This window comes from Bombyx mori, chromosome 1 (genome assembly GCF_030269925.1).
Source record: "Bombyx mori chromosome 1, ASM3026992v2".
In the NCBI taxonomy this organism is placed as follows: Eukaryota; Metazoa; Arthropoda; class Insecta; order Lepidoptera; family Bombycidae; genus Bombyx; species Bombyx mori.
In genome coordinates, this window is record NC_085107.1 from 13,861,414 (window position 1) to 13,884,112 (window position 22,699).

A 22,699-nucleotide genomic window follows, 5' to 3' on the forward strand; every position below is an offset into this window, starting at 1 on the left:
CGAACTTTCACGAAAATAGTACTCACCTAGACCACGGCCGCGAATGCGGAGAATGCTTCAACATTATAGTGTCGTTTGTGTCGAGTGCTTTATCAGAGTCGGCCATATCGAACATGGGCGGGAACACCACCGTATTTCGATCTGTACTATTATAAAACATCTCGTACATTGATTCCTTTGTAGATTCCCTTTTATCGACGTAATTTTTGTTCGTCTCGACGTTTTCTAATTTTTCCGCGCTCCCAATGAAATAGTCGACGACACCGGAATCGTAGACGATCGTGGATATCCACACGAGCATCCACAGCATGAAGGCCCGTTGAAAAAACCTAGTCCTCGCCCACATGTTCACAAGCTTGATGCGTTTCGGCACGCGATTGTCCTGATGTCCCGGACTAGAGTTCCGGTTGGCGACCACGTCCGTGGGGCTGTTCTGGGCCAATCCGATCAGTCTCGGATGGGACTTCGATTTCGTCATCGGTTGCGGCGAAAAGTTAAACTCGTCAGTGTAACTTTTATTGTAACGCCAGTTGAGCGCGTTGTGCATACTAAAATACTCTTTTAAGTGCAATTTATTATTTTTATCTTGGAGGTACTCGATGTGACGCACGTCGATACCGAGAACGGTAGCGAAAAACAAAATTTGTATAAAATAATCGGACAACAAACTGACTATCATGAATATGGAGAACTCCTGTATGAACGGTACGAAAGTAAAGAAACTGACTGTGAATATAGTGATTTCGGTTAGTAAGTTTTTGGTGATCGACCATCCCTCCCTGCTGAGTCCCTGCGCCAATCGTATCTTGACATCCAGCCTCGAGTCGGTCGAAGTTACGCTCTTGGTCAACACTAATACGTTTTCCAAGCCAACGATGATGATGAGATACGGAAATATTTCTTTTCCCTGGTGACTCAACGAGAAGCCGAAGTAAAAACAAATCCCCATCGACATACTTAAACTCCCGGCTATCGTCACGACGGCGCAGGCCGCGAGTCCTAATTTAGATCTTATGTACTCGATCTTCCTTACAGAAAAATATACGTAGAGAAATAAACCGACAAACGTTATTGTCAATGGGACGAGTTCCCGGTAATTGAACTGCCCCGGATAATATACGAGAGTCACCTCGTCAACATTGACGTGCGACTTGTCTTGATATAGGGGGTACATATCTTGGAGTTTCTTGGTGAGTGATTGAATAAATCTGAAATAAACAAAAAAACATGTTTGTTAAAAATCGTCTTTATTGTGACTATAAAACATAATATTTGAAGAGTGAAAGGCTATTTCATTTAAGCGAAGTTTCGCTCCATACGCGACATTTGTCTTTATAATTAAAGGTGCGTTTTATTTGGTATTAGCGTCAACAGTTCGATCTTTCTAATTGACTTCAATTAAGTTTACTCCATTCAAATAGCTGAAGAAGTTTTTTTGTTATAATATTTTTTTTAGATTTTCAGGTAAAGGGAAAAAAAAAAAGGACGCCCTAAGAAGACATGGATGGAGTGTGTGAATGACAATACGAGAGATAGAGAGGAGTGAGTGTTGAGCTGACGGCTGATAAAAGAGAATGGAAGAGAAAAATTTGCTGTGCCGAACCCATCTAGTGGGATAAGGTGAAGAAAAAGAAGAGATTTTTTTCAAATTTTAAACTTTAGATGGCTCTCCTGTAAAGTTGCAAAATGTCGCTTAAGCCAAATTTAATATCCTTTCATCCCTCGATATGTCAATAACTCAAAATAAAAATAATAAAAAAATTATTCAACATAAATGAAAGTAAATACTTGTTGAACGTCAAAAGAACTACCGCCAATTCACAAAAACTAGCCTCCGTCCTGAGAAGAATTGGCAAGAAACTCAGCGGGCATGTCTTTTTTTTTAATATTAGATTTTTATTTTTTTTAATATTAATATTATAAATAGCGGATACGAGACCTGTCTTCGGGGTTGTCGTAGAAAATTGTGACAGCGTATTGCAGTACACGAGGTCGGGCCCGCAACGGATACCGCTTTATTCCGGTGTCCCGCATTTGCATGCCGAACGCCATTTCCGCTATTGAAACTTTCCCTTTTTGCAAGTTCTGCGAAAGGAATGACCTAAATTCATTTAGAAAATTCATAATACTTACCGCCTATAAAGCGATCGGAACACAACAAAACTTTGAAGGTTTTTTTTCCTACCTAATCTGATAGCCTTGAGAGGCTATTTCAGCGTAACCTTAACTAGTAGGTGAGCTCACGGGGCTCAATCCTGACGACGTTGCTGACACGAACTCTAGCGAGAGCCGTGCTTCGCAGAATCTACCACCGGATCGTAAGCGCGACCCACTGAGAAGATCCGGCGAGAAACTCAGTGGGCTGTGTCTGTGGGTTGATTTACTCATCGAGCCCTTCGTCGCATAAATTAACCCAGACACAGGTGATACATACAATGATACGTCTCCGGTTTTATTATTATTCAATTTTTTACTGGTGGTAGGACCTCTTGTGAGTCCGCGCGGGTGGGTACCACCACCCTGCCTATTTCTACCGTGAAGCGGTAATGCGTTTCGGTTTGAAGGGTGGGGCAGCCGTTTTAACTATACTTGAGACCTTAGAACTTGTCTCGGGGTGGGTGGCGCATTTACGTTGTGGATGTCTATGGGCTCCAGTAACCACTTAACACCAGGTGGGCTGTGAGCTCAACCACGCATCTAAGCAATAAAAAAGAAAAAAGAAATTACCTGATAGTTGTAAACGGTGTTGACTATGTTAGTGTCGAGTGAAAACGTTTGAAGGTTTTGTTGCCACAAATTCGCTGGTGACAGAAGGAGACAACTGTATTCCGGTAGGACACGTTCGATGCTGGCTTTGCTTTCGCGTCGTTTGATAGCTCCGATTTGATAGCAGTTCTGTTGTAGAGTTTGTTTTCTGAAATATGATAATTTTAAACAACAAGGCTTGTTGTTAAAATCATGGAATGAGAGGGGAGGAGTAAGAAACACCAACAACTGAGTTGTATTCATAATTGAAACTACTTTTACTGAACCTGCAAGAGTAAGTATAACGCGTTATTTAAAATATGTTTTATTTTCTACTTATATTCAGTTATTATAAATAAATAATACGGTTTTAAGATTCCCGACGAAACATGTGTAACAATATCAGTTAAACCTATCCAGTAGACGAAAATCCTTTAAGCATCATAAATATTGGACACAAACACAAATATTTATTTAATGAGTATATAAATACATAAATCTGATATCAGTAAATAGAAATAGCGTACTAAAATGAAGTATCTTTATTAGGTTAATAATATAAATTAACTAGCTGACCCGGCAAACGTTGTGTTGCCTTAAATAAGATTTCTAGGGAAATTCTACTGTAGAAAAAAAAACCTCATTTAACCACATAATTATAAACAAAAAAAAAACCAAAAAATTCAAATAAAAAATTAATGTTTGGGGTGAACAACCCTTTTCACTTAGGGGTATGAAAAATAGATAGTTGCCGATTCTCAGACCTACTGAACATACTATTACACAAATAAAACCAAAAAAACATGGTTGAAAAATGTATAGTATTGTATAGCTCTCAAATATATTAAGTGTATAATCTATGATGTATAGTGAGTAAGTAAGACAAAATGTCCCCATTTTGGCGGGAACGCGAGGAGTGAAGTTGTGTGATTTGTTTTATTTTGTCTATTTAGTGTTTCTTCGGGCTTAAATGTGTAATAATGGTCGTTTATTAACTGTTTAATAAAAGCCGCTGGACGTAACTTCTCGGGATCCTCAAAAAAGTTTTGAAAGTCGTCGTGGCCTAAAGGATAAGACGTTCGGTGCATTCGTATCAAGCGATACACCGGTGTTCGAACCCCGCAGGCGGGTACCAATTTTTCTAATGAAATACGTACTCAACAAATGTTTACGATTGACTTCCATGGTGAAGGAATAACATCGTGTAATAAAAATCAAACCCGTAAAATGATAATTTGCGTAATCACTGGTGGTAGGACCTATTGGGAGTCCGCACGGGTAGGTACCACCACCTCGCCTATTTCCGCCGTGAAGCAGTAATGCGTTTCGGTTCGAAGGGTGGAGTAGCCGTTGTAACTATACTAAGACCCTAATTAGAACTTATATCTCGAGGTGGGTGGCGCATTTACGTTGTAGATGTCTATGGGCTCCAGTAACCACTTAACATCAGGTGGGCTGTGAGCTCGTCCATACATCCAAGCAATAAAAAAAAAATGTCCACTTAAAAAATCTTAGTAATGACCACCATTTTACTAAGATTATATTTCATCCCATATCATCTCAATTCATTTCATTTAATTTCGTCCCAGTTGATTAGTGTCTCAAATTAATCATCTTCATTTCATTTCACTCCATAGTATCATTTTTCATAAAAATATGATTAATATCAATTAAAATAAGACATGACTTAAAGGTCTCAGTTACCAGGTCAAAAAATATCTTAAAAAATAGTAAGACAGGAGACCGGCTTCGTCCTCATCCCCACTACATGATGTTTGCTGGATGAGTGGTGACACCTGGCGGGGATAGCTGATCGATTGATAGTTGATCAGTAGTCGACCAGCGAGGGCGGGAGATCAAATTCAATTTAAAAAAAAACATAATTAAAGGAACTTGAAATTATAAACTCTGAATAAGAATTTATCGTACTATAATTATAATATTTGATTGCCATCTTGCAACCTTATTGCGGCTTTGTGCATAGAATAAAAAAAATATTAATCGGGATGGAAAAATAGGGGTTGATCGTATAAGAGTGAAAATTGACAGTAATATGATTTTATTTTATTTTAAGTAATGACAAAACAAAATAAAAAACTTGACAAAAAAATTAAAGTTTATAATTAACAAATAAAAAAAGGGGTTGATCATAGAGGGATGAAAAATTGAGAGTAACATCAGATTTTTTATTTTAATTCATGACAAAATAAAAATAAAAATGAAAATCTTGCCAAAAAAATTAGTTAACAAATAAAAAATAGGGGTTGATCGTAGAGGGGTGAAAATTTCAGAGTAATATGAATTTTATTATTCTACGTCATGACAAAATAAAAACAAAATTCTCGCAAAAAATTTTAAAGTTTTTAATTTGCAAATAAAAAATAAGCGTTGATCGTAGAAGGGTGAAAATTGAGGATTGTATGTATTTTTGTATGTTGTATCATAAAAAAATAGAAATTAAAAATTTTGTCTAAAAAATAAAAAAAAAAATTTAGGGGTGGACTACCCCTAACATTTAGGGGGATGAAAAATAGATGTTGGCCGATTCTCATAGATACCGGATAAGCACAAAAAATTTCATCAAAATCGGTCAAGCCGTTTCGGAGGAGTATGGCAACGAAAACTGTGACACGAGAATTTTATATATTAGATATAATTATCTTTAAAGTTATAATTAAGTAATAAATTAATAGTAATGAAATACTAATTAGAAGAAGTTTAATACCTATCTATATATTATCTTATTATGTATATTAATACGTGAAGCAAAAACTTTGTAGCCCTTTTTGAAAATTGCGCGGACGGAGGAGTGTGAATTTTTCCACACTTATAGAGAATATAGAGAAGGAGAGCAGAATGCTATATTATTTTATATTATGCATTAAACATATATTAAATCAATAAAAAAACATAACACACACTACCATGTATTTAACACGCACGCATATATACGTGTTTATTGTCAAACTTTTAGTCTGTGGTCAAATTGAGAATAGATTAATATTGTTTGTCTTTAATATTATTTGTCTATAGTGTGGTCTTGGCTAAATCTGTGATTATAGAAGTATAGTATTTGACAATAGAACCATAATAATGTCCAAACGTATAATTTCAATTAATTATAATGGAATTTCGACTACAAAGAGACCACTAGTATAATTTAATAAGATTTAATAAGATGTTATAGATAAATATTTATTTAAATCAGTCTAGTAGATATTGCGCTGCTCAATAAAAAAAGACAGAGGAAAATGTTTTATTGGGTATTATATTACATTACATAAACATTACATAATGTTTGAATCGGGTATTATATTACACCTAAATGTAACATTTTTTTTTTCAATGTATAGAATATAATAATATAATTCTGTACATTCCTGTTCGAGTCTTATAATAATATTATAACAGTGAAAAGTCGGAGAACGTGGCGACTGCTATTATTCTAAATCAGTGTGATGTCACGTCGATGTAAAATAAAAAATCAAATATTTGGATTTTAATTACAGCTCAATGTCATCACGCCGTTCTGTAGATAATTAGTATGAATGCTAACAAAACGTTCTTTATTTGAATTTAATATCAAATTTGTTAGTATTTGCATTATAGAAACAGCTGATTAGTACGGTAGGTACCTAGGAATTAGTTGGGAACACTTTAAAGTAGAATAAGTTTAAAATTTTTAGGTCTATAACCGATATATACTCACATGAGTAGGGGTTAGTGGAAACATATGATTAACATTCAACATTTTATTAGTGGTGGGACCTCTTATTTCTGCCGTGAAGCAGTAATGCGATTTGGTTTGAAGGGTGGGGCAGCCGTTGTAACTATACTAAGACCTTAGAAGTTATATCTCAAGGTGGGGGGCGCATTTACGTTGTAGATGTCTATGGGCTTCAGTAACCACTTAAGACCAGGTGGGCTGTGAGCTCGTCCACCCATCAAAGCAATAAAAAAACTTGTTAGTGCCTTAAAGTTTTTTTTTAATTTACATTTTTTTTTGGACGAGCGTACTGCCCACCTAGTGATGAGTAGTTACCGCCGCCAGCAATGCCAGGGGCACAGCCAACCCGCTGCCTACCGTTAAGTACTCTCTAAAAGCCTCGTTTGAAGAGGTATTTAAGGACATTACAAACAACTATTTAAACTTTAAAAGATGTACGAGAGTTACGTTTTGTTGTTGTTCAGATTCGAACGTACAATTAGAAAAACGACCAGAAAGAAAATTGTAGAATATTGTTTAACTATGTATATAAAGTTGACGTGGGTGTGTATGTTACATACAAACTCCAAAACAACTAGCAAGATCTTGATTATTATTTTTTTAAATATTCTGATTGCCTTGGCTGGCTAACCTGTTTGGTACCGATTGAATCAAAGTCAAATCAAAGATCAACCCACATAGGGTGCCGGATTTGACAAAATTTACATGAAACATGATTGACGTAACACGAAACTGATGACTCACAAATCTGGATCTTCGTGATTTCTGATGGTTTCTAACAACCGGAACACTTCTTGGATTGGAGCCCGGAACGCGTCCCACATTTTCAAATTCGAATTCCATGGTGATACGCCTGGAATATCAGAACGCAATTTGTTTTTTTTTAATACGTCAATGTAATAAAATAACTATAATCAATCAAAATTATATTTATTGTTTTTTGGGCGTAAAACTAACCAAACATGACGATGTATGTTTATGTAAATATACGAGTATAACACTATTATGATTTTTGGCATACTAAAACCAAAAGTATGCAATGTGAATTGTATTTACGACCATAGAAGACTTTGCGTCTTAAAACTATTACGAGTATGTGCCCTCGATTCCGACCTCAAAATTATCAAATCAGTTTTATTTGTCAAACGATTGGGACAAAATAAACAGTAAGTTGAAACATATCATAACCTAACACTTCGAATATCATTCTAAGACATTCCTTGAACACATTTCAGACGTTCCTTGAAGTTACAAGTATGTAGTTCGTCTATACTCTTGAATACCCTTAACATCAAGGAGGCATGACATTGTGAAATGCTGACAACACCAGTCAAAAAAAAATCAATGTAAGCAACGATACATTTCTTCAACGTGAATAAAAAGTATTTGTTGTGTCTGTTCATTTTACATATTTTATAATGATCCATAATAGTATTTATTATTGGTGTACTTTTTTAAGGTCAAGGAACAATAAAATGTAGACGTTAATTATCGACTCGTTCATGTTTGATTAATGATACGGTTTATTATTTCTAGCTAAACCCACTAATGGCTTGGTTGAGTTGATAAATTCACGGCGTGTCTTGCGTGCCGAGCGCCCAAGCTCACGCAATGATTCGTGTCTCATCCGTATTGAATGCGTGTTTGATTCGCGTCACACAAACGATATGATGTTTGACGATAGCCCACGTGGGAACACAAACAGCTTGGATATACCCTACAGTTTTAGTAAGACGACACCAACGAAACAGCGTTATGCGATAGCTGATTGACGCAAAACCGTTCACGTCGCCACCCCCCATTGAGTCATGAAGTCGTATTGACGAGCGACAGACAAAAAGGAACCAATGCTGCTAATATTTGCAATCTTAACACCTCTTCTTGTTCATACAGGAGATACTTTGTCAAAGCTAAAAGATAAAGAAAGACTAATATTGAATAACTTGGACCATACTTTTTAGACCACTTTAAAAGTCCAAATAAAGCTCTGGACGAAAGTGAATCCCCAAAAGTTCAATGAACGTCTAATAAAAAAAGAATAAGATACTTTATTGAATGTATATGCACTTACCAATTTTTAAAATGATTTGTTGAACATACAGTAGCGGTTTGTCCTTTGCCCAAATATATGGAAGTCTTTGCGTTTCATTGAATAGAAGGTCCAACTGAGAAGTAGGTGCTGCAAAATGTAGAAGCAAACTATAAAAATATGAATTTAATTAAGATCTATTAGTGTGTAATGAATCATCTGTAGGTAAGACGCTCATAGACGACATAGTATGTGGGTGTAGACATGTGATAATGCCGTAACTCAATTCTCACACAGGTTAAATAAAATGACTAACTTTTATTTCAAAGTCTTTTATAATCAATTGCTTTTAAATTTATAGTTATATAAATTGATAGTCTGCTCAGAATACTGACCCACACAATGAATGTACAACTGTATGAAAAGACACGACGTACGAATTTCCATTCCCTTAAATCTTATTGTCTTCATTATCATTGTGTCTATGTTAACATGCCAATGGTGGTCTTCTCATGTCTAATCATTATATGGTACAGACCAAGAACTATGAGACGTTTTTGAGAAATGATTGACCTACTTTAAAATGTATGTACTATATACCCTTTAACGGTAGCTATTATCATGACCGATATCTTACTAGCGTTTCTATGCATTACAATGTGATTTTTAGAAGCAAATGGATTCTTAAGCATCGCGGGTTTAACGAAACTATCGGCTTGTGACAAATATATTTTCTTCCTGAATTCACTGTATAATGAGGTGTTATCAAAAATAAATACCAGGCATCAATAACTAGGTAAAATAATTATTATTATCACCCGCTGTTACTATAAAAATATGAATTTGTTCTGGAATAACAGATTTTTATTGAAGATACATATTATACAATTTTGATTTTTGATTTGGCTAAATTCTCTATGTTTATGTGTTTTAATAAAAAAACAATAACATATCATAATCTTGGTTTTTTTGATCGTGCAAGTCTCACAAAGTTTTTATTAAAATAAGAACCATTACTTGCCGGCCAATAACGATTAATTGTATTTCTTTAAATTAAATCAACTTTTGTTTTGAAACCAAGCAAATGAAAAAGAACACAAAATGAGAAACTACCCTATAAAAGACTAACGATTCTCAAATAGATAAAACCCAATTAAGATTACGTTACTTGTTTAACCACAGTTCGATTAAACGACAGTATGGTAACGGCGCTATTTTGGTTTATAAAAAATCTCGCTGGAGCTGGAAAATTCCTAGTATCTCAATCCAAAAAATCAAAGGGATATTTCACTATTTAACAGTTTAAAAATGTGCAGTGGTTTATAAGGCTGGGTTCACACGACAATGTCCTGCACGTTCTCTTTGTTTTCGTTATTTTAACGATCAATCACCTGGGTGTTCGTACGGTAGATAGATTTTAATTCGTGTAAAAACGAACATTTTTTTATGATTGAAGAATTACTGGTGGCCCAAAAGACTTTCCAGTTTCACTAGGACAGGTGAGCGAGCAAAGGCTCAGCCAGGAGGGGTGGTTATTTGCTAAGAGCAACCCGAGCGCCTCCGAAGGAGACCTCACAACTCAACTAACGTGTAAGCGCGCGACGTTTATTTGGGTCATACTTTTTACCGTCGATCCCATGGGAGTCTGACGCGAATGTTACAAATTTGGTGTTCTACAATTGTTGGTAATTTATCATAATTTACAAGTAGTACAAGTAAAAACAAGTTAATTGACTGGTATTCAGGACACAATTCGTTTTAGTAACGATGGTAGAGTTTAACTCAGGTTAACTTTGGAACTTTTTCACATAGCATATATTCTTTAAAATCAAATTTACAACTTATTGCATACTCAGTGGCTGAGTCACTAAGTGATTAGCGATCAACTATTATGCCATAGAAGAATGTTTGACCGAATCGAGAAAAATAGTTGATGACTATTGCAGTTTTATTTTTGTTTATGACCTAAGTTCTATGTCTCACCCTTCGACTGCCACAGCCTTCAAGCCGTTATATATTACTGCTTCACAACAAGAATTGGCAGGGTGGTGGTACTTATCCATGCGGACTCATAAGACACCAGTGATTACAAAAAATATCATTTTTGCGTGTTTCAATTTCATTCCAGTATGATTTTTTTTATTTTGAAAATAATTTCTATAATGGATTAAGTACATATATCTCATTATAAAAATTGGTGCCTGAACTCAAATATGGGCAGAATCGCATTGCTTGAACCGAATTCACCAAACATCTTATCCTTTAGGCCACCATAAATTCATTGAGTTGAATTAAATTGGGATTGAGTTGGATTTGTTATTTCATTGCTTTTTTTAGAAATATTTTATATTTATATCTATCATTATTTTTATTACTTCATATTCTATTGGTAAAAAGTCTATATATCTGTTAGATTTCAAATTTATGATTCACATGGCTTGTTCATGACAATCCACAAAACTATGTACAGAAAATTATGTAGGGTAGTTTCATCTTTTCATTTTAGTAATATCCAATTATTTTTCAAATTGAAATTAATGCCAAAGCCTTAATTATTCTTAATACATAGGTTATCATGCCATTAAGTCCACCACTGTACTCTTGTGTATAAAATTAAATAAATACATAAATAAAATATTGTGTGTTCAAACACTAAATGTGTGTAGTAACTTACTCGATGTACATTTATTATCTGCACATCCAGGATCTGTTGATTGTCTAAGATGGTCACTGTTAAGTGGAAAATTGATCGCTGTAGGTACATTTCCTGGTAGTGGAACATTCAGAAGAGGATAACTGAAAGGAAATTTATTTATTTTCATACATTTGAATGATCAATTAATATTTAAATTTAAATTTAAGCATTGCATTTAAAATATTCTGAATCTTACTTCTATTACTAATTACAATAATGTTGAATGATGATATTACAGCTCTAAAGGTTATGTTATTGCTAAAGGAAATAGCTTTTCCTTTAGCAATAACATAATCATTACATTCTGCTACCTAACAAAATTGATTATAAATATTTAATCTTTCAATATTAATTAATATTATTTAAATAATTATTAATTAAACTTCCTATATAGTAGGAATCAGAGTGATAACACAATTGACCTGTTGCCATTTGAGGGTGCTTAGATATCATTAGAAATTGAGTGTGGATTTTTCCTCATTGGTCGCCCTATGTAAACAAGTTCTTGGCTTCAGCTTACAGTGATATTCAGGAATAAAATTAAATGTTCAAAGGTGAAATTATTTTGAACTTACCAGCATAACAGTACGATGGAGAGTGCGAGCGTGATTGCAGTTATTGGGTACGACGAACAAAATAATCCATATGAATAATAAATTTGAGCTACCCTCTCGGGAAGCGTAGATCCTGCCATTGTCGTCCTCCGTTGCTCAATGGCTTGATTATTGTCCAAGTTGCTCACGCATCACTAATAAATCCATTTCATAACATCACAAAAATAATAGAAGAATTCCTTATATTATTATTTCTACTCGTTTTGTATATACTATATCGGTCGTGTGCGGGTGGACTAATACTGAAAATTATTACTTGTATATATCGCATCATGCAGTAAAAAACCGCTATATTCACTAACACTGTATGTACTATTACATCAACCAACATCAAGCAGAAACACGCAATGTTGACAGTTCAATAAACAGACAATGACATGACACTCGATCATAATGACATTTCTGACAGTTGATAGATCTGCTTTTTTGTAAAATAAAAAAGGAGTAAAGGGATTTAGGGTACATGTAATCAAGTTTATTACGTTATTATTACACATGTTTTACACTATATGTACATAAAAAAATTCATAACTTGTATTTTATGAAAAAATGAAAGTTTTGTAAAAACGTTTTTTATTCAGCCAGTTTTATGATATAATTGATTTTTCTATTTAATGAAAATAGCTTTTTCTGTCATCATTCGTGATAGCCGATAATTAAGATCTTCGGTAGCACTATGTACCATTATAATGGTTTTAATTTTACTCTTAAGATGCATTCAATTATTTTTTCTAAATAGTTTGAATCATTCTGATACATTCCTCATATGATGCTCTGTTCGGAAATGTTACATGATTATAAACAGATGGATTATGGACAATCATTAACTGAAAATTCGACCTCATGTTTCAAACGGGAACGGGAAGGATACAAACAGTTGATGTAAAAGGTAATAGATCTTCAGGCACCGTGTTGAAAATGGGTGTACCTCAGGGTTCCATCTTGGGTCCTTTCTTATTTCTAATGTATATAAACAACTTACCTAGTTTTATTGAGTCCCGACATGAGGTCGTATTACTCGCAGATGATACATCTTTATTATTTAAAATTAAACGACAGTTGCAGGTCTATGACGAAGTGAATGATGCGATTTCGTGTGTGGTTCATTGGTTCCGTATCAATAATCTATGAATAGTAAGAAAACTAAATGTATTAAATTTACTTTAAAATGAATAAATCGTCTTTTAATGCGAGACAAATAGATAGTAATGTAATTGTTTCTGAGGAATCATTGGAGCTTGTTGAATCAACTGTATTTCTTGGTATAACAGTGGACTCCAAACTGCAGTGCATTATATTCATCACATGCACTGCATCATATTCATAAATTAGCGAGTAAGCTTAGCTCTGCAGCACACGCAGTAAAAAAAATTAGAATGTTAACAAACGCGGACACGGCTCGTTTAGTTTATTTTAGTTACTTTCGCAGTGTCTTGTCCTATGGAATTTTGCTGTGGGGCAATGCGGCCGATGTAGAAATGATATTTATTCTGCAGAAAAGAGCTATAGGTACGTGCTATTTATAACATGCTCTCAAGGGAATCCCTGGGGAAAAATTTAAAGAAATTAAAGTTCCTACTATGTCACCCTAGTATATTTTTGAAAATTTTATGTATGTTAGTAAATATATTGAGGAGTTTCCTAAAAAGTCTGACTTACATAATAGAAATACCAGGAACAAACACAAGCTTGTTGTGCCAATGAGTAGGTTACTTAAGATACGAAATTCATTCGGGTGTTTGTCTGTGCGCCTCTACAACAAAATCCCACAAGATGTTCAGAACCTACATAATAATATACATAGGTTTAAGAAAACTATTAAAGAACATCCGTGCAATAAAGCTTAGGGGAAGTCCGGGCATAGTGGATAGGCCAGGCAAAGTGAATACGCTTTATTTCTTGTCAAGAACATGTCGGAACACGCGCTCCTCGCGCCATTACACTCCCCCGCCGGTCCGCATTCGTGGGCAAACAGAGGTAGCGGAAGGTCGCGTCGCGTTCGAGATAAAAATCGAAAAAACCAAATATTGAAGTTTTCTTATTACTTTTCAAGGTACGTAATACTTTAATAACTCATATAAAAGATAACCATATTGTTTGGTACGATTATGTCCTCTAAGTGCATATTTTCAAGTATAAATTCTGAGAGTTTTGTTACTTTGTCGTCACTTCATTTGGTTTTAGGTTAGGTTGAATGAAATAAATAGGTTTAAGGCAAAGTGATCACGGGTAAAGTGGATACGGTATTCGCTTTGCCCTCGATGACTTTACTAGGCGTTCAATTATTATTATTTTTAGATGGTATATAAATACAAGAGGAAGACTAATCAAGCCCAATGGAGTGAGGACAGTATGATGCTTGCAATAGCAGACTGCAATTCTGGCATTCCTGTCAAAACGACCGCAAAAAAGTATGGTCTACCTTACGCCACTCTCTATAGGCATTGGAAAAAAGGTAGTTCGACGGCTCAGCTTGGTCGTTTTCGTAAAGTTTTCAACGATGGTCAAGAGGGAGATCTTCGAACGTATTTGTATGAAATGGATAGTGTTTTTTATGGGCTAACCCGAGAAGATTTTAAAACATTAGTTTTTGAATACGCGAAACGCAATAATGTCACTTATCCGCCTAGTTGGGACAAAAATAAAAAAGCTGGTGATGATTGGCTAGCAGGATTTATTAGAAGAAATCCACAAATTACACTAAGAATTCCAGAAGCAACCACAATTGGCAGAGTTAAAGGCTTCAATCGTCCTCAAGTAGAAAGGTTCTATAAACTGTTAAGTGAACAAATTGAGAAGTGTCAAATTGATGGTACTAGAATCTATAATATAGATGAAACTGGCATTCAGACCTCGACAAATAAACCACCCAAGGTTCTTTCAGTTAAAGGTAAGAGGCAAGTTGGAGTCATTTCCAGCACTGAACGTGGACAAACTACGACAGTCGTGTGTTGCTGCAACGCTTCTGGATCATTCGTTCCACCGTTTATGATATTTGCACGTAAAAGGATGCAAGATCGCCTTTTGGATGGTTCTCCTCCAGAGACTCGAGGAAGTTGTTCAGCTTCGGGATGGATAAATGGAGAAATATTTTTGGATTGGCTTAAATTTTTCGTCGGCCACGTACGTCCGACAAAAGACAAAAAGTTATTTTACTTCTGGACAACCATGAAAGCCATAAATACTACCCAGCTTTACAGTACGCAACTGAAAATAATGTCATCATTTTGTCTTTGCCACCGCACACCTCAAACAAACTTCAACCTCTGGACGTGGCTGTATATGGTCCATTTAAAATATTCTTCGAGCAAGAAATCAATAGATTTCAAAAGGCTCATCCAGGTAGGATAATCAACCAATACGATGTAGCCAAACTGTTCAGTCCAGCTTATCTGAAATCTGCTACTCCTAACAATGCTATCAAAGGCTTTCAATCAACCGGTATCTGGCCAACAAATAAAGATATATGGGGAGAAGAAGATTATGCACCATCTTCTATTACAATGACAGACCGTAATACCGCTAACCAACAGGAGACTTTTATAGACTCAAACAGTCAAAATGTTGAAATTACGATTGACATCGAAAAGCCTTCTACATCAGGGCTCCAAAGTCAGTCACTGCAAATTGATGTAGAACCACTGGAACAGATTGGAAGAAAATTTATTGACAATGTGAATGTAGAAGTTGAAGCTGCAGTGGAAAATAGTATCATGGGTATAGTATCAGTGTCCAATATGAATCAAATACATTCTCGAGATACATCGCCTTCAATTTTGGATAAATTACCCGACAAAGATCCCCTTACATGCAATGCTGTTGTAGTAACGGCTGTAGCTGATAATACTCAAAAATTGTCTAAACCACAAGAAGCAATGTCCACTGAAGATATGAATCAAGGTGCAGATCTGACTCAAGACAGTATAGATATAAAAGAGGGTCAATTTAAAGGCAACGATGATGAAATTATTATGGACCTGGAATCATCTACGGCTCGGGCTTCAGCATATTTCAGTCCTAAAGACATAAGACCGCTTCCGATGCCACGCGTTTCTGTGGGTACACGTAAAAGAAAGGTTCAAAAGTCTGAGGTGTTAACAAGCACGCCGGTGAAGCGAGAACAAAAAGAAAAATTTATAAAAATTAATGTCAAAGCAATGAAAAATATGAATATAGATTTAAATGCTAAACCAAAGACTGCGACAAAGAAAAATACTAAAACGACCAAAAATATAATTGTTAAAGATAAAAGCAGTGATAAGGAAAACGAGGAAGAACAGTGTGTATGCTATTATTGCGGGGAGAACTATATAGAAATAAATAAAAAACCAGTTGAGGATTGGATTCAGTGTGATAAATGTAAGCAATGGAGTCACGAAAAATGCACGGCTTATGGAGGAATAGGCTTATTCTTTTGTGATATCTGCACGGATTAGGTAATTTAAAACTAGGCTAAGTACCTATTTGTGTTCACTTTGCCCTATCGTCTTATCCACTTTACCCGACCTATGGGGCAAAGTGGATACCGGCATGTGTTGCAATATTATTGACAATTAAAATTAAAGAACTGCTATTAAGCAATTTTTGTTGATTATATTAAAAACTTTAATAAATGTTGATTCTCAATGAAATTTTCTTTTATTTATATGCCTATTGGTTTTCTTCCTATAGCCCATCAAACGTTAAGGTGTCCACTTTGCCCGGACTTCCCCTACTATAAAGTCAATGATTATCTAGAAGATTGCACAAAGTGAGAATGAGTTGCTTGCTCCGGGCATTTAATATTGCAATAATTCTTACGTTATAATACACCTTGTAAAAATGAATATTTAAAAAAATCTAATATTAAAAAAAAAGACATGCGCTGAGTTTCTTGCCAGTTCTTCTCAGGACGGAGGCTATTTTTTGTGAATTAGTGGTATTTCTTTTTGACGTTCAACAAGTGTGTACTTTCATTTATGTTGAATAAATAAAATTTGATTTTTATTTTGAAAGAGGGTGGCGGCGGTATTGACACTATTATCTCCATGCAACCACGGAAATCACCCAGCTCTGAAGGCATTTTTAACCGCGTTTTAAAATTTTACCCGCCTAAATAGAAATGCCGTTACGACGAATAGCATCGTTGCCGTGGTGTGGAAAGAGGCAGACGTCATCGGCATACACAAACATAGAATACCTCAAAACAAAACCGCGAGCTATCGCCCGATCAGCCTCCTCCAAGCGTTAGGCAAATTTTACGAACGGCTATTACACTCGAAAGGCATCCTGATCAATGAAAAGTTCGAATTCCGCGCGAAACTGTCGTGCACCGACTCACAAAATAGATACCCGTCCCCACGGGAGTCCTCATCCTCAATATCGTGTAGGCCTTCAGCAATGTCTGGCGTAACGGTTTAATTTATAAATTGTTAATCATGGAAGTGCCAGATATTCTCGTGCTCATCATACGAAACCTTGTCGAGCTGTTCGTTTTCAAGTTCAAGGAACTCTTTCTCTCCCGCGACAAATTTCAGCTGGAATCCCGCAAGGCTCTGCTCTTTCCCCATGCAACTGATGATTACTGTCCAGCATTTTTAAGAACGACATACCCCGGTCACTGGCAGCCCAGTAAGCTCTTTTTGCTGATGATACCGCACAAGCACTCGAGTAGGAATATGTCGCAGTGCTCTTGCTAGGGCTAGTGTTAGCAAATTCTCTCAAATTGAGCCCGTGAGCCCACCAACGCGTCCGCGCCTAGCTGGAATAGTTCCTCAGGCTACCAACGAATAGGTAGAAAAAAATGTCTAGGGGCTCCGGTAGCTCCTTAACATCAGATGGTCTGTAAGCTAGTTTATCAAAGTTTTAGGTTTGTTTTGTTTAATATTAAAGGCGCTTCTTCCTTTCGGTGTGGCCTTTTCTCGTATGTGTATTTACAAATTTGTATTACAGAGATGTAAATTATTACTAAATTATCTAACCAGTTTCATTTCAACTAATTAAATTTGTGCCTTGGCTTTATTTGTGAAGTAATTTTTTTATGTCTAATCTAACATGTTTCGTAAATATCCCAATAATTCCCTGGCTTATTTATTGGCGATTATGCATCTCTAATCGTGAATTTTTGGGCGCTACCTGGAGCTTGTTTTAATTTTAAAATCGTATTTATTTTTAAACTGCTTGATATGACTCTTATATGAAATCACTCTCAAGTCTAAAGGCCGATGCATATGTGACGGGTTTTTATACGGACGGGACGAGACGGGAAGTTTTGCAAACATCGTTTCATACAAAATGTATATGAAAGAGCATATTTCACGGATACACGGACGGGACGTGTTTCCGCTACGTATGCACCACGGAATAGATAAATAATACCTTATTTATCTATTCCGTGGTATGCACAGTCACTCCGTTCGTTCCGGAGAGAGAACTAGTGACGTCTTGTTATGCAAGTGTCGAAAATGGATGACGAAAAACTAATCAAATGTGTACGGTCAAATCCAGCATTATATAATTTAATTATATAATAATATATAATTCTATTCTGCCATGTAGGATGTACAGAAAATCTCCTTTTCTTGTTCGTCCTTTTCTCCTTTTCTCCTTCGTCATCTGGAGCAATAGCAATTAAAGCCAATTCTTGAAATGAAAAATCCATCTTTCCTTGTTCACAACACTAGCACGTTAGATCCGAGTCACTGTCACGGTGCGTTTTGAACGAGGCAGTCACGTCCCCGTTCCGTTCACGTCCCGTCCGTATAAAAACCAGTCACGTATGTAGCGGCCTTAAGTCATATTTTAAAATAAGTGACACGGTTCTGGGTGCTATATTACTTTTCCTAGTTAAAATCTTTTGCTTTCGGACAGGATTTCAGAATTTTTAAATAATGATTTGATGATAATAAAATTACCTTTTCTTTAACTGAGATGTAATCTCGGTACTTAGAAATAATAATAAAAAAAAAGACGTGTGGCACTCGGAGACTGCCGCGGTTTACCGCATTTACGCTATTGCATAGCATTTTTTATCAACTTATGCAATTATAAATCGACAATAATAATTTAATATTAAGACAACAATAAAATAAGTTCTGGCGAGAAACTCAGTGGGCTAACTTTCAATGAATCTGCTACATTGTGAGTATTCCATTTTGACCGCGCACTCACTAGAGGGCGCTACATGGGATAGAGACACGCCTTTGGATGTTAGCTCTAACTCTCATTCGCCCAGAATCAACGGTTTAGCTAGTTTATTTTTAATGCCACTCCAATCACTGAATGAGTAGTAGTAGTAATAAAATTCTTAGACTAGGCGATAGAAAATGGCACGCCCAATGCATTGTAATGTGATATAATTTTCCATTGTTGTGTTACCCACGAAATTATATCACATATTTTGATAGTACATAAATCGGTGTTTAGACTTTAACTTTAATCCCTACACAAGCACAACGTGTGAATGTGTTGAACGCGAGATACATGGTAGGCGGAGTGAGGGGTGGAAGGTTTTTTTCGTTACGAAATTTCACGATTCCGCTGATTTCCGCTCTCAAGCCGCGCTCAGGGCCGGCATAAAATATATGCATTATGCAATAGCTTAACAAGCAGAAAGATAGAAATAGATTTTTATTTTATATTTTATTGCGTGTTATTTATTTGTTACTTTAAATACTGTCCTTATTTTATGTTCTGGCTGACTAATTAGCTCATTAGTTAAGGCTCAGGCAATACGTTAGACAGCCGTATTTCTAAAATGACGTATAAATTACCCACCATCACAACGAACAGCCACGAGCTCTCTTTTTGTACATGTCAATATTCACCGAGGTTTGAGAGAAAACCTGGAAAAGCGTCATCTCTGGGATGCAGCGTGGACTTTGTGTGAGCGTTACCGTCATTATGCACGTTGGCTTTCGCACCTACGAGTAACATAATTTTATGTAAATAGAAAGTACGCATTATGTTTTATCCCTTTTAGATTGTTTGACATTAAAACACTTTAGATATTAAAATTTCTCTTACCCGAACGGATATACGAAACAATGTAAAAGTATAATGAACAAAAATGATTTTTTTATATATTTTATACTAGCGACCCGCTCTCGCTTCGCTTCGGAAACTGTAATTTATTATTGATTTCTCCACTATTTAATGGATGTTATTATACATATAAACCTTTCTCTTCAATCACTCTATCTATTAAAAAAAACCGCATCAAAATCCGTTGCGTAGTTTTAAAGATTTAAGCGTACATAGGGACAGACAGATATAGGGACAGAGAAACTGACTTTGTTTTATACTATGTAGTGATTTTCTCTATTGTTTATATTCATGTTATGCAGCGCTTAACAATGTATTTCTCAAAAACCGCCATATTTCTCTATGTCACAATTTTTTATTAAAGCGGGTAACTAAGAAGCAACATTCAACAAGGAAGCTACTCAGTTTGAAGACTACCAGGAATATAAATTTATATTCTTTAAATATACTGGAACTTACTTTCTTACTTCTTAGTCTTTCTTACTTACTTGAATAATTTTGCTACGGAGCTGCTAGAATCACCCAAAACCAGATTTTTTAAGTTTTTTCGATTATTGAATAAAGTATTATAAATTAAAGGCTTCCTTCATTATCAAAGGCTTATAAATTAAAGTAATATAATTATTTATTATGGGATTACTTCAAATAATATTTCTGATGAAAGACAGTTGCGACAAAAATTAACGAAGGACAAAACGAAAACGGCAAAAATTAATAAACGGGATCAAAGAAGCTTGCAAAGAAACTTTACAAGTTTACACGAAGATGATGCTTATGCTTAAGAGCTACAGGAAGACATTTTTAGTATTTATTCTATTAAAAGCTTTTTAATAAATATTGATGTACTTTTTTTTTTTTTTTTGTCTTACAAAAAAATCCTACGCTGTTATTTACAAAACAAAAAAAAAATTAAACCACAGAATTGTACCTTTTTGAAATTGGTATGAGATGTAGATGTTCTTAAAATAAATTTCCACCTGTCTATAATACCTTTTTTACCTAAGTAAAAACAACATATTATGCAAATATAAAAATTGCACATATTGTTTAATTTTAATGTTCATCATTTTAAGTACGAAACCCATTTTAACTGTCTAGAACGAAAATTAGCAAAAAAATAGTAGGTATTAGAAGTTGTAAAATTTCAAAATTTGTGTATTTTATCTTAACATAAAAAAGATGAGCCAACCTTAAAGGTTAATATAGGTAGACATATGCTGTCGCAGACTTTTTTAAGAACTTTTATGGAAAAAAATACTTTCATACTTTCTTTTAGCAAAACTTAACTTCTTCTCCAGCAGAAGCTCTCAAAAGGAGAAAAAACCCCCCAGTTTTGAAACATTCTTTATTAGTGCTCCGTTCGTATTGGTCTTAGCGTCACGTTATATAGCCTATAGCTTTCCTCAATAAATGGGCTATCTAATACTAACATAACACACAAATATTTTTTCAAATCGGACGAGTACATAGTGCCTGATATAATCCGTTCAACCAAACAAACAAATTCTTCAGCTTTTTAATATTAACATAGACAAATTATGAAAATGGATCCAACGCCACCTATCTTACTTCTATGGTACTGCGTGAAAATGTGGAACCCTTTTAATAATGACTACAGCTATATAAGTCACTGCCATCTTTGGTCATCATTTGACGTATTGTGTACTAACTTGTGTACCACATTAAAATCGTGGATAAGCGACATCTGTCGTATTTAAACAGCTGTGAACCAATCTTTTGAGCAAGAAATACATTATTAACATGTATGAAGTCATCGTTATTAGTAGATTTATCAATTTATTTCATGGAGTGACAATGTGGCATATTACTGAGACTAATATTGACCTGAAATTCAATGCTAATATTATATTTATTTGCAATTAAGGTTTTCAAGACCGGTTCCTAGATGTCGTTTTTGCCTCATATAAGTTTAATCTTACAAAGCCTTCGACAAGATAAATACACAATAAAATAAAATGTTCAGTAAGCAATAAATAAAACGTAATCTGTAATAATTTATTTAGCTTGGAAACGTTGATGACATGTCACTTCAAGTAAAACTATCGATGCTGTGGATAAGCGCACTTTGGGAAATCAGTCATTCAACGCCATTCACCCCACCACCCTCTTCGGCCAGTCCATACTGTGGGCTTGTAGGCCAAACACCTAGGCGTCACCCTCGACAGAGGAATGACATACCGTCCGCATTTCAAAGCAGTTGTGCTCTGAGGAATTGTTCGAGATGATACCGTCATCTCGTTTTTACCATCGCACCACCCGCCAACCGAGTAGAGTTCACCCATACTACCTGGAGCCACTGCGGTCATCCACAATGCGATTCCAGAGGTCTTTTTTGCCACGTATCATCCGGCTATGCAATGAGTTCCCCTCCACGGTGTTTCCCGAGCGCTATGACATGTCCTTCTTCAAACGAGGCTTGTGGAGAGTATTAAGCGATAGGCAGCAGCTTGGCTCTACCCTTGGCATTGCTGAAGTCCATGGACGACGGTAACCACTCACCATCAGGTGGGCCGTGTGCTCGTCTGCCTACAAGGGTAATAAAAAAAAGTTCCCAATCAAGCTGCGTTCTTACTCGGAAGACTATCCCATAGCAAGCGAAGTAAATTGTCCCTTCGCAATAAGTTGATATTCTACAAAACTTCCATATATCCGGTCATGACTTATGTAAGTGTAGTGTTCGCTCACGCGGCACGCACTTACCTAAACACTCATACAAAATGTTCGATCCGGTTTTTGCAGGGTAGCCGTCGGAGCACAGTGGTACGTGTGTGAATATAGACAATCTTCACGACGAAGAATTAGATTCAATCCATAAGTATCTGAAGACAGTTCAGGAATGCTTCTTG

The 22,699-nt window shown here is 35.6% G+C and overlaps 2 protein-coding genes and 1 long non-coding RNA gene across 4 annotated transcripts in view; 2 read left to right on the plus strand and 1 right to left on the minus strand.

Annotated features, from left to right (window-relative positions):
* Window positions 1-12,152, minus strand: part of LOC101740160 (sterol regulatory element-binding protein cleavage-activating protein) — a 35,002-nt gene extending 22,850 nt beyond the window's left edge. The window contains exons 1-7 of the mRNA XM_012696353.4: window positions 11,772-12,152; window positions 11,176-11,297; window positions 8,544-8,651; window positions 7,217-7,325; window positions 2,728-2,914; window positions 1,940-2,085; window positions 27-1,208 (exon numbers count right to left, since the gene is read on the minus strand). Of these exons, the coding sequence (XP_012551807.1) occupies window positions 27-1,208; window positions 1,940-2,085; window positions 2,728-2,914; window positions 7,217-7,325; window positions 8,544-8,651; window positions 11,176-11,297; window positions 11,772-11,890 (1,973 nt within the window). The 5' untranslated portion in view covers window positions 11,891-12,152. The remainder of the gene's footprint in view (window positions 1-26; window positions 1,209-1,939; window positions 2,086-2,727; window positions 2,915-7,216; window positions 7,326-8,543; window positions 8,652-11,175; window positions 11,298-11,771) is intronic.
* Window positions 7,361-7,967, plus strand: LOC134199293 (uncharacterized). The gene is made up of 2 exons (XR_009973728.1): window positions 7,361-7,638; window positions 7,708-7,967. It is a non-coding gene; the product is annotated as an uncharacterized LOC134199293 (long non-coding RNA).
* Window positions 12,153-13,767: 1,615 nt separating the features above from the next.
* On the plus strand, window positions 13,768-16,441 carry LOC119628804 (uncharacterized). Of its 2 annotated transcripts, none has more exons than XM_038012519.2 (2): window positions 13,768-13,863; window positions 14,109-16,441. In XM_038012519.2, exon 2 carries the CDS (start codon window positions 14,109-14,111, stop codon window positions 15,159-15,161), a length of 1,053 nt encoding a protein of 350 aa, XP_037868447.1. In that variant the 5' UTR covers window positions 13,768-13,863; the 3' UTR covers window positions 15,162-16,441. Both variants share the same exon structure in this region, with proteins under 2 accessions (XP_037868447.1, XP_062525803.1).
* Window positions 16,442-22,699: the final 6,258 nt, after the last annotated feature.

Excerpts from the sequence above, each read along its gene's own strand:
- LOC119628804 (XM_038012519.2), top strand. The coding sequence starts at position 14,109 with ATGGTATATAAATACAAGAGGAAGACTAATCAAGCCCAATGGAGTGAG.